The sequence below is a fragment of the Haliotis rubra genome, unplaced genomic scaffold (genome assembly GCF_003918875.1).
Source record: "Haliotis rubra isolate DU_JTF1 unplaced genomic scaffold, ASM391887v1 Scf73, whole genome shotgun sequence".
In the NCBI taxonomy this organism is placed as follows: Eukaryota; Metazoa; Mollusca; class Gastropoda; order Lepetellida; family Haliotidae; genus Haliotis; species Haliotis rubra.
In genome coordinates, this window is record NW_025767446.1 from 561,417 (window position 1) to 574,299 (window position 12,883).

The window sequence follows — 12,883 nt, forward strand, 5'->3', positions numbered from 1 at the left end:
CTCAAAGACTTCCATCTCTCTGGAGTCTCCTCCCACACCAAGGTGGCACCATTGATAAAAATAAAACAGTGTGGCACTGAACCAAACTCACTCACTCAGGAACTAAATTTGTAATAAATGCTGTCAATATGTGTCACTCACAGAAGATAACATGCAAGGGTGAGAAATATGTACTTACGTTTTATTCTCTCCAAATGGTACCGCCCTCACAGAAGGAGGTATATATGTTCGCTGTGGAGCCGGTGGGGGCGTGTGTAAGTGTTGACTGCCGTACTGTACGCCTCGGTTACCCTCGTACAGACGTGGCTTTACTGTACATGGAAAGAGCACAAGTAGACATATTCATTGGACATTCAGGGACAAATTTCAAGTTAGCAGTTTTAATGAATACAAATTCCTGCTAACACAAAAAATATAATCACTTTTGATTAACAACACAAAGTATATATATTATCACCAGTGACAAATAACAACAGAACATCACTAGTGACAAATAACAACAGAACATCACTAGTGACAAATAACAGAACATCACCAGTGACAAATAACAGAACATCACCAGTGACAAAAACAGAACAAAGTGAAAAAAAACAACGGAACATCACCAGTGACTGAAACACTAAACCATTTCATTTCTTGTGACTGAAAAGACGCAATGAAACAAGGAAATTCCACATGTCTAATTTATTCAAATATCTAATATATTGAAGAAAAGGAGAATCAAATTTCTGAAGAAATCTAGACTTGAAGTCTGACAACGAGAAACTGAGTGTGAAGTGAGGTATGGTGAATTAAGTATTATGTAGCTTTGAATATTACTGCATTTACAGACAGAATCAAAGGGGAGGTGAGATGCTGTAGTCTGAACTAATGCCTGCTTTATATAAATCAGTAAAAATTAAATAACTCCAAACTAACAGGCACTTTTTTTCATTCTCTCTGTGTGAAACAGAAACAATTATTTTAGAAAATCTTTATCTGATAGATTGATATACTCATAATAATTATTGTGCTGGCAGATAATTAGTGGTATTTAAACAGCTGAACCAGACTTAGATCATACATACAGAGGTCTAAGTCTTGATAAAGCACTTCTTTAAAACTTTTTTAAACACTGGATAATAAACAAACTGCAATTCATAAGTATACCAATCAAAAGAGGTTAAAGAATATCTGACTGTTTCATTACTTCTATGGCTGATCTATCATGCCTTGACAGAAGCAATATATACTCATGCCAATAATGGTTGTCACCCCCCTCCCCAAAAGCAACCCCATCCTAACCCCCACACCCACCCCACACACCCTCTCCAAAATAAAAAATTGAAGGGGGTGACAACCATTATTGGCATGAGTACCGGTATATATTCTGCAGAAAAAGTAACTGTTGCTTAATCACTCTAATTTTGAAGTTTCTGTCTTGACAGTAGAAATTTGAAAGTAGAAACTAAAGATTCTTTGTTGTGTATGAAAGAAGACCATGAACATTGTGGAAGAACATATTATCATAAAGACACAAAAAAATCCACTTAAGATGTATATCTTACATGACCAAATAACATCACACTCTCGTAACCTTACCTTAAATCTGGTTCCAACAACTTAAAAGTCATTCAAAAACATGCCAAAGAAATATACCGTAATACCCTCCTTCACCTGGCCAGGTACCAACAATTAGTGTAGAATTACATACTACAAACAGCACTATCTGTACCTGGCGGCATGGTATCAGGCTGAAATATCCCCCACACGGAAGCTCTCTGTGTTTGTAAGTCCCAGTGCTCCCATTCACAATGTCACAGTGAGACAATGACAGTCTGGTTTCCAACAACAATCATCGTTGTAGAGGTCAACCTGTACATGCCAGGTTGATTACAACTGATCTGGTGGGTATAATATTCAACCATTCAACCATGAAATCCTAATGCACCACCTATGTTATTTCTCGTATAGTATATCACAGTATTAGTGTACTTTGTCCAGCGTGTTGAGGAATTATTGGGTCTAAAGATCTTAACCCTGTTGTCAAGTTTTGTCTCAATTAACCTGGAGATATTGGCTGATATATATTCATATCACTGATCAATAAGATACATAATTTATGAATTAGCATTGTGTTGGGGATGCTGAGAATAAATTTAAATGAGCAGGTATGATTGATCTTTAAATGCCTCGCCTTCAGTTCTACTACGAATGACAAGCATTTGACATTCTGGTCTTTTAATGTTGTAAACTAATATTGGAATGGTATTTAATTTCACAAACTGGAAATCTGTTCATTATAATGTATTTAGTATAATTTGTTTTCTTTTTAAGAATCATATTGTCTTGAAACCCATTCCATCAGCATGAGTGAGTGAGTGAGTGAGTATCATCAGTTTTACTCCACTTTTAGCAATATTCCAGCAATATCAGGGCGGGCAACACCAGAAATGAGCTTCACACACTATACCCATGTGGGAATCAATGCATGAAGCTCATTTGGTGTTCACGGTGTAATATTGCTGGAATATTGCTAAAAGCGGTGTAAAACTCACTAACACCATCAGCCTGCTGAATATTTGTTCAGTCCAAATCATCACTTCACATTATGTTTTAATCATTACAGAACAAAATTTCATGCATTTGATCATATCTATCGATTTAAGTTTTTGCCTAATTGTAGAAAAGTAGTGTGCCCCGACCTTTAGTCATCAGATTAATCATTCTTTGTCTTTGACTTATGTCACAACATGAGAACTCACTCCTCACTCACCTACACACTCACTCACTCAGTGTACACGCTCACTCATAAAACTCACTCACTCACACTAATCTACATGCTCACTCACTCACCTACACACTCACTCACCTACACACTCACCTCTCACTCACTCACCTACACTCCACCTACACACTCATTCAGTCACCTACTCACTCACTCACAACCTCCACTCACTCACCTACATACTCACTCACCTACACACATCACTAATCTACATATTCACTCACTCACCTAATCACTCACTCACTCACCTACACATTCACTAATCTACATACTCACTCACTCACCTACACACTCACTCACTCACTTCACAGCTGAGTAGCCCCTGCTGGTAAATATTGCATGGCATCCACCGTACTGCACTTACAATGGCATCTGAAATATCACTTAACAGATGTTGGCAACTGACATACTGAAAGGTAGTAGGCACCCTTAGAATTACATATTAATGTGAACCAATCAGACAGCAATGCACATTAAGGAATGAGCAGAAGTCCAGCTGTTATATCAGGCATCAAGTAACACACCTACATAAATCTGACATAGACAGCTGTACAATACAGGGGCGGTGGGGTAGCCTAGTGGTTAAAGCGTTCGCTCGTCACGCCGTAAGACACAGGTTTGATTCCCCACATGGGTACGATGTGTGAAGCCCATTTCTGGCATCCCCTGCTGTGATATTGCTGGAATATTGCTAAACGCGGCATAAAACTAAACTCACTCACTCAGTGTATGATACTAGTGAATTTTTATATCTTTCCACATTAATAGATCTAGATCTGATTGTCCATTTTCTGATATTCAAGTCTGAGACTGGCCTATTTGGATATCATTACAACATTTATTGCTCATACTGAAACTGTTTGCACTCATGTTACCCAAATCTAAGTGGAAAGGCAGTCAAGTGTCACACATATATAATCAGGATGAATAAGACATGTAACAACCAGACTCACAATGTAAAATGTTTCACTACTTGAGTGTACAATATTGTCGTGCTGAATGTACGTATACACCCCTTGATCTTCAGGGTCATGGCATACAAGACCATTCAGTCTGTCAATATCAAACACAATCCTCGCAGGTGACACTTGTAATATATAATATACGTACAATACAATCCTGGCACTTGTAATATATAATATACGTACAATACAATCCTGGCACTTGTAATATATAATATACGTACAATACAATCCTGGCACTTGTAATATATAATATACGTACAATACAATCCTGGCACTTGTAATATATAATATACGTACAGTATTTGTAATAATAAGTACCCAGGGGTACTTTCTAGAACCAAATATGAGTTACATATGAGAATTTACTGCAGCGAATTCACTTAGTACAAAACTTGATGAAGCTCAAACTTATTGGAAAATAGTTAAAAGCAATTATATCACTCTTGTATACTGCTCTTGTGGAAAGAAACCAGTATTACTCCCAGACCAGCCATTTTACATTAGGGGAGGGAAAGCGCAGAATATCCTCAGGTTGATTTGGAGACTGGTCAATGGATGCTTATAATGGCAGGGTATATATTATACTTAACGAAAAAACGTTAGGGAACACGAATATGTGGGGGATATTTTCATGAAATTTTGTGCTCATTTTTTACTACAAAAAATATCCAGAAAATGTTCAATTTTTGGTACGGTACATAACTGTTTTGCTCAGCCCTTTATACCTTTCAGTTTCCTTTGAGAAGAAACAAGTGTTTTTAATGTGAAAAACAGCATGTAAGTTTGAAATGTAATTTTACCTATGTCAAACTGACCCTGACAACAAACGTCTATGGTTGGAGCAGTGTGGAGATGCAGAATTAAATGCTTGATTTAACAGACATTATTCTCGTTAATAATGGACTGGACAACCAGACCAACCCATGCAACCTTTCCCAGGAGAGAAGACAGCCAGGTAATAGTGCGAGACTAATGTAAGTGTTCTATAGGTAGATGTGTTAGCTGTTAGTTAGCAACTGACGCCATTGTGCCACTGGTCACACTTGCTTCCCCACCGTTTATGTTAATGTACCAGAGCAATAAAGTTTATCTTCTGGACAATAGTATCCAAGCAATTAACAAAGTCCGATTGATTGACCATCATCAATGTTCCCTTGCTGAATTTTATTTCCCGTCGTGGGAGGGAACACAGCAATAACAATAAATGTCCTTCAGTTACTTCTTTTGTGTTGGTGTACATCAGCCATCTTGGAGAGGCCAAACAAACAATTCTTGTAAAAGCACTGTCAAGGTCTTCAGATTTTATTCCTGTTTGGAAACTTATTGGATTATTGACAGAACAGAAACAATTTTCATGCCAATAAATCAATGTATCCTCGTTCATTGTTTATTTTGTAGTTCAGGTTTCAATTTTGCATGCAATTAATGTTTGAATGGCAAAGAAAACATGCCCTACGTGACAAGATGAGACTTTGTGTCAAAAATATTTGGATATTCCACGAATGGCTTTTTTAAACATTTGGGGTATGTTTTCTTTTCAGGAATCAATTATTGTGTATGATAAATGATGCACCTGGTGAACCCTCAAGCATCACAAAAACAGTTTAGAAAAAATAAATAGAAATACTGAATTATATGAAACCAGGAAAATATATTTACTTAACATACAATCATTTGTGATAGATTTGAAAAATATTTCAAATGTCCTTCATTTATTCAGTTTATATAAAGAATGTGTCGTTGCTGTTGGTTTATGTATTTACTTAGCTTCTAAAAGAGGCAACGTAACGTGATGTCGCAACTAACATGATGATAACAACAAGGCTTTTTCCACAGTAACATTTATTCATCACAAAATTACTTGTCATGGCAACCGTTACCCATTGATTAATTCATGGAGTGAAAACAGTATGTAAAAGGTAATCAAATGACAGGTGACCTCACCTGCGTATTTATTGCATTTTGATGCCAAAATTAACAAATTGGCTTAGCACATGAATAGTATGATTGATTGTAGGATAGATAAATGAGTCAGGAAAGTTTTCAAGATCAATCTGACAGTCAGTGTACTGTGATTTAAAACTTATTTTACAAACTTTGCCATTTGTGCATTATTTTTGGTTGTTATGCCTCTGTACCTGAGACTGCACAGCGCCTGCAGTTATTGGCAACATTTCAGAAGAATTTTATTTGTTTTAATAAAGAACAGTGGAGTGAGTGAGTGAGTGAGTGAGTGAGTGAGTGAGTGAGTGAGTGAGTGAGTGAGTGAGTGAGTGAGTGAGTGAGTGAGTGAGTGAGTGAGTGAGTGAGAGTGAGTGAGTGAGTGAGTGAGTGAGTGAGTGAGTGAGTGAGTGAGTGAGTGAGTGAGTGATATATGTAAGCATGATGTGGGGCTAGAGCCAGTGGTATCAGGCCTAGGGCATGCGACTTGGCACAGCTTTATATGACGGAAAAACTGAGAGATTATCAGTATGCCATATGTTTATACATTTTACATTTGTAATCAAATTTTCCTGGTAACTGTCAGATATTTGAATTTAAACACTAAGAGATCTGATTAAGTGGACTATCAAATGAGCATTTATATCACAAATTTCAGACTACTTCCTTATAATATTGCTTTTAATGCAGTTTTAAACATTCTGTAAAGATTAAAGATGAAAAGATAAATAATCTTCATTTCCATGGTAACAAGCATACCAAAATATATATCATCATGATATTAAGTTTACACTGTTTATGTCTGACAAATTATTTTTCTGTATAAATATAAAGAAAGCTGTTTAAAGTTTTTCTTTTTTTCATTTACCTAGTCTTATATATCTTAGTGTTATGGGTTTTCCAATGCTTATGAAAATTCCTGAAAAACTGTAAAAATGTCCACAAGCTTTGAAAACAACATTATCTTAACCACAGGCCAGCAAGTAAGTATTTACAATACCTGAGTGATGCAAAACACCCCATTATAACAAGAGTTGACACTGCCATACAAAAAACAATTATAATCCGATAATATGTAAAAATCTGCAAAACACAAAATAAGGTTGTGCTGGCCTAACATCAACATTGTATAAATGAAATAGAGTGAGTTCAAGCCACACAAGAAATCCGTAGAGTGCGGCAGATTTCATCAATACATTGCAAGTGAAGCAGAACGAGAGTACAATCAGGCGGAACCAGTGTTCATAGCAGTATCAACAGAACCTAATACCCAGTCCATTACACTCTCCCAATCCCCTCTATACATCGGACTTCACCTGACATAAATCCTCCGTCAGGGGGGCTCACCAAATCCCACCTTTATCCATGTGTTTACCATCTAACAATACCCAGAAAGTCTGACTTTCTCATAACAACTGTAAGCCGATTACATATTTCCAATGATATCTGTGTATGGAGTAAGAGTAGTGGTAGGTTAACGCTACGTACACAGTGTAATGTCAGCCTGGACAATGACTAAGTCAGCAAGCCAGTGTTTGTTTGGTTTCAGTTCTCAACAGGTGTAGGTAGAAAGGTTGTGTATACTTGGTTTGTCAGCTGAATATGGGAACCATTGTCCCACTTATCAAGACATCTAGACTGGCGGTTGTTGCAGGCTTCCAGGGTTTTATTCCGATCATGGGATAAATATAGGAAGATGGTGTTTCTGATGAGATATTGTGGAATATTGCTAAAAGTTCTGTTAAACTCTTAAAACTTAAAATTTTACTAAAACTCAGATGTTGAGAAAAAAATTCAAGCTCAAAATCAAAAGTTGGCAAAACGTTCAAACTCAGATGTTGATGAAAGATTCAAACTCAAATATTGGCAAAATCATTCAAACTAAAAGGTTCAACACACAATGAAAACTGAAGAAGCATAAAAATAACAGAACATAAGCAGAAGCATAGAAAATCAAACCAACAAAATTAAAATAAACATAAACAAACATGAAAAAAAACTACAGACAATAAGAAAAACATTCAGTAAAGGAAGATAATTGCAAGATTCCTGATTTCATTAATTTCTTTAGGCACTCAATCTAAGATTAATGGCTGCTTATTACAAGGTATTATTTCTCTTTTATGTACAAGACTGTTAATAACATTGTATCCAATATTATTATCACACAGAAAGGCGATCTACATCTATCATGTCACTGTCAATTTAATTAATTATGAACTATCTCAAATATATTAAAAAATTGTTTTTCATTACCGTTGATTTAAGTTTCTAAACCTTGACCTTGCAAGAAAACAGGGAGACAACTCTTCCCTTACCTGGGTCAAATAATGACTGTTTCCCGTAGTGATCAGCGTATTTTTGTTCTGCTCGTTTTGCTGCTTCTAGCGAGTGAATGACAGGGATTCTAGGGCTTAGAAAGCTGTGTCCTGGATAGCCTTTGTAGCGAAAGTCAGTCTGGTATACAACTGATGGAGAACCGACTACAGGGTTGAACTTGAGATCCCGAGGGGTGGCTGGGTGAAAGGATCAAATGTGCATGCTCAAAGACGGTGCTGCTGATACATCTCACACACCAAACTTTCACTACTTCGTCATCAAACCTTTCTGGTATTTGTGATGCTTTTAGCAAAAGAACTTAAACACCACTAGATTATTTTTATGACTATTGCATATGTATCACATCACATATGACCAAGGCCAATTTTCTGTATTGATAAAAAGAATTTTTGATCGATCGATGTTGACATTTTTACAGAAACATATATATTTTGGGGCCAACATCATATGACACCCTCTATCTGTCTTTTCTTATCAGCACATAGGAAAGAAAATCTCATGATCAGGTTATGTTAAAAATGTATAGGGACTACCATGAACTTGTCTCTTGAAATCTATTAAATCTAATTTCTATGAACTATAGAAGTCTCCAGTGCATTACTGAATCTTTGATTCTCAAAAGGACATGCATGGTTATTGTTTTCTCAAATGTGTACACAATGAAAATAGCATAAAAACATATTTAATTCTGAATCCGTGTCATAATAGAAAGTATTTAACACTCCAGTTCAGTATTTGACGACAGAGATATGAAAGAATGGTGAGTGAGGTTAGCGTGCTATGGTGGAAATAATGGCAAAATAAATAATATTGACAAAATTACACATAAAACTGCAAATGAATTTTTTTTTATAATTATTCAAAACTAAAGTCAGTGAAAGCTGGCAAATATATAAATATATCTTTTTCTAAAAATACACAAAAACAAACTGTGCAAATCAGATATGACATTCATCAATACAAACTGAAGCAGTATCAAACCAGCTTAAATTGCACATCGTTGTTGGGAGTTACAACATTAAATGATACCACAAAGCATTTGTCAAACAAATATAACAAATCAGTTACCATGGTTACAGACTTATTCAACATACTGAAGGTGCAAATAACAGTGATCAGAAAAAACTTAATTTTCAAGCCTGAATCTGCAATTAAGAAGTTCTACAATAATGAATATTGTACACTGCCGGAAGCTAAAAGGCACACAGCTGAACAAGGGTTCTTGATGCCATCAATGAAAATGCTTCATTTGAACATAAACAATTTTAGGGTACAAAATGAAAGGTGAGTATTTATGGATATCAACTTCTTTTTCCATGAGGAGTACAACATTTCAGAGTATATCCTTACTCCTTCATAACTGCATTCACCTGATGAAGGAGTAAGGATATACTCCGAAACGTTGTGTTCCTCATAATAAAGAGGTTGACATTCATAAATTTGCACCTTTTATGTGTATCACTTTTAAATGCCATTCAAAGAATTTCACTTGACAATGTTTCATCTATGGGTTATGATGACATCGTCAAACATTCTTTGGTTATTGTCCATGAGCATATGGAATTTTACGATTCCTTCTTCCTTTCCAGCAGTATATATTTCTACTGAATTAATATGAGTCGGGTAAAACTACTTAAAGAAGATGCTTAGACAAGCTACAGCTATACTAGTGCCAATATATATCTATACATATATATCACTACAAATATACAACACAATGTGTGTGAAGCAGGAAGCAATGTGGAATAATATATACTACTCAAAGGAACTTAAGAATATCCAAATGTTTCATATTACAGTAAACTACACATATAGCAAACATGTTTACAACATCTGCTGGATATAACGCAATGTTATATTTTGTCTCGGACACTTGCTGTAGTATTATAGTTGAAATGCGTATAATGAACTCTGGTTATGGTGATCTGAAATTAATGGCCCCTTGGAGTTGGCTATAACCATGGTTTACTGTACTAGTCAATCTATCATGGCATGACAGATTACCTTGGTGTTCTTGGACGTTTTCTGAGTAGTATACATTAATTCATTTTAAACAGTGTACACGGCAAGGATATTTATAACTAGATAGTATCACACATTACAACCCATGTGTCACACTGTCTTAAATTAAGTTCATGACAATAAATGTAATTCCACAGCACTTAGCTTCTACACTCCCACATAACAGACCAAATGAATGTTACTCTGAACACCGGTGTTGTACAGTTGAACCTGGCTAATCCACGAACCTTGTATTGACCTGTGTTTTGGTTTGATAGGTGTACCAACTGTGGAAGTGTTTCAGTTGTCCATGTTGTATATGACTATAGCCAACACTCCACAGTCTGAGTCTAGTAAAATTTCTGTCATTCCTGTAATTCTCGCCTATAAAAGTCCATATGTTAACCCTGACATCTACTGAAAATGACAGATGACAAGCGACAGGATCAATTTTGTTAACTCAAAGGCTTTTGGCATGGACTGCATGTGATATAAATAATAGTACTGTTTTGAACTGTCATTTGTCAAGTTTAATCTAAAAGTACTGAAAGTTTATACAAAATCATAAATCAACATTTCAGTGGAAAAACAAGGCACATAAAAACACAGACAACTTATAATCAATAGTATCATTAATACAGATACCAATAATTGTCTTCTATATGGTATACTCCTAGGGGAGCTGAGAAATCAACTGCAAAGAACACTGACCTGTTGACATGGTTACCAATGTAACACATACTTATGGATATGACACTGTATCATCTGCCTCACCATTCTTAAAACTGTTCTAATTTCCTTGAGATTGAAATACTGAAAGACATACATTGGCAGACTAGATTCCCTAGATGAATGGCACTAAGAAGTGATGTTGAAATCAAGAGAATCTGTCAATTCTGCTTCCAGAATCAACAGCCTTGGGTGATTTATCTGACATCACATCAACCATGCTATGGTTGAAACATAACATAACATAATGACCTATATTTGACTTGTTTAAAAAGGCAGTTTGAGACACCACAGACTCCCCAGACCAGACTCATAATGGTACCGCTGGACAACGGTACTAGAATCTGTACTGAAACATTACACCATGTTACATAATAAAGAAGTCATTCATTTAGCATCCTATCTTTCTTATTCTTGGTTACCTGTGGTTAATAAATGAAGAAAGGTTTCTTTCAAATTGTCTGTGTTCCAGGTACAATAAAGCATTGAAAAGTCACTGATATAGTCACTGGCATTTCTGCCACATTAATAGAATCTAGAACTTCAAAAGTTATACTTACATGGTCAAAACAGTTGGTTCATTGGGGAAAACCCAATGTATATCCTTGAGAAAAGTATTTGTTTAAACTCAGTATCCCTGTAGCAACAAATATTCCTGTTAGCATTACAAGAAATCATGCATGACTCCCTCTAACCAATCACAGAGACATGCCATGGTGATAGAGCCATTCTGTGGCGCCAATGGCTCATCCCAGGCAGGGAGGTGGTAAATAAATGATTATATACCATGAGGGAGGATTAAATATTGAGGGTGTTCATCACCCCCAGACACACAACCAAGGGCATCTGCTCACATGGGAGAAGCAAAATGTCATTAATATTGTTTCCCTTTGAAGAGCCTTGGCTATTTACTGCCGAACCAATTAGATCTCAGGTCGTGTTAATGGATCTAATTAGTAGACTGTGAAAGAGATAATGATGGGCGTGAATATATAGAGTACCATTTGGAAGCATGAACAATATTATGTACACATAAACTATGATTTAATGTGCATACATATGTGTGCATGTATGTATGTTTGCACATACCACAGTGTGATTGTTTTACATTAACTGACAAAACATTTAAAAACAATCCTTAAATAAATGTCTGGATTAGACAATCCAGTGATAGGTATTAGGAGGAATCGTTCAAGTCTTCATGGTACAATGTCACACCATAAACTATTGTCAGTTATCCTGATTACTAGACCAATAAAATTGTCTCTTTTGATGGCAAAGAATCCAGGGGTGTATACTAAGGGACCGTTCATAAATTATGGCTAGGGGGGGTGATGATGATTTTAATGGGGGGTCACCCATTTTGTTCTGGCGAGCTAGGGGGTCATCAATTTTGTGCACACGTACTATGGGGGTCATCAATTTTGTACAGATAAATATGTTTAAAATTATGCTTAGAAATTATGGGCAGGGGAGGGGGGTCATTGATTTTGTACATGACATGCAGGGGGGGTCACTTACTTTGTACATAAATTTTAGGGGGGGTCATTCACATTGTTCATGCTTCTCCATAAAAATCATCATCATCATCCCCCCTAGCCATAAATTATGAATGGTCCCTAACACAGAATCCATGTGGATGTCAGGAGAACTAATGAATGTGTTTACTGTTTATTATGCAAATTTAAAATGACTACAATGTGATTAAATGTACTTTCAACAATATTCAGACTGGATTCAGGATCCTGGGAATCTTGCAGATTAACCATTTTTTAAAATAAGAACTCACAAATTTGAAAAAAAACCCGTGCAAAAGCAAAATGGATGCTACAATGATTAGATGTTAAATTTGATAACGGCTTTGTAGTTTAGTAGTTTCTTCCTGTCACATTGTGTCAACCACAGGTTCAAGCATTACAGAGGCATGTGACATAATCCACTGTGTCACAACATTCTAAAGTAACGATCTACTAAAGAAGGTTTCTTATAACTCTTGTATTACACACTGTCAGTGTCAGATATCGCTGTGTATGGTACCTTGTTTTGGTATTTAGAATGAGGAAGCTGTGAAAACACAGTCTGGAATATCTCAGATGTAAGGTGGCAATATTCAGTATATATAGCCAGCATGTTTTCAGAT

General features: G+C 36.0%; 1 protein-coding gene across 1 annotated transcript in view; it reads right to left on the reverse strand.

Annotated features, from left to right (window-relative positions):
* Positions 1–12,883, reverse strand: part of LOC124259587 — a 52,264-nt gene that overhangs the window by 13,100 nt on the left and 26,281 nt on the right. The window contains exons 3-4 of the mRNA XM_046693742.1: positions 7,992–8,189; positions 179–311 (exon numbers count right to left, since the gene is read on the reverse strand). Coding sequence (XP_046549698.1) covers positions 179–311; positions 7,992–8,189 — 331 coding nt within the window. The remainder of the gene's footprint in view (positions 1–178; positions 312–7,991; positions 8,190–12,883) is intronic.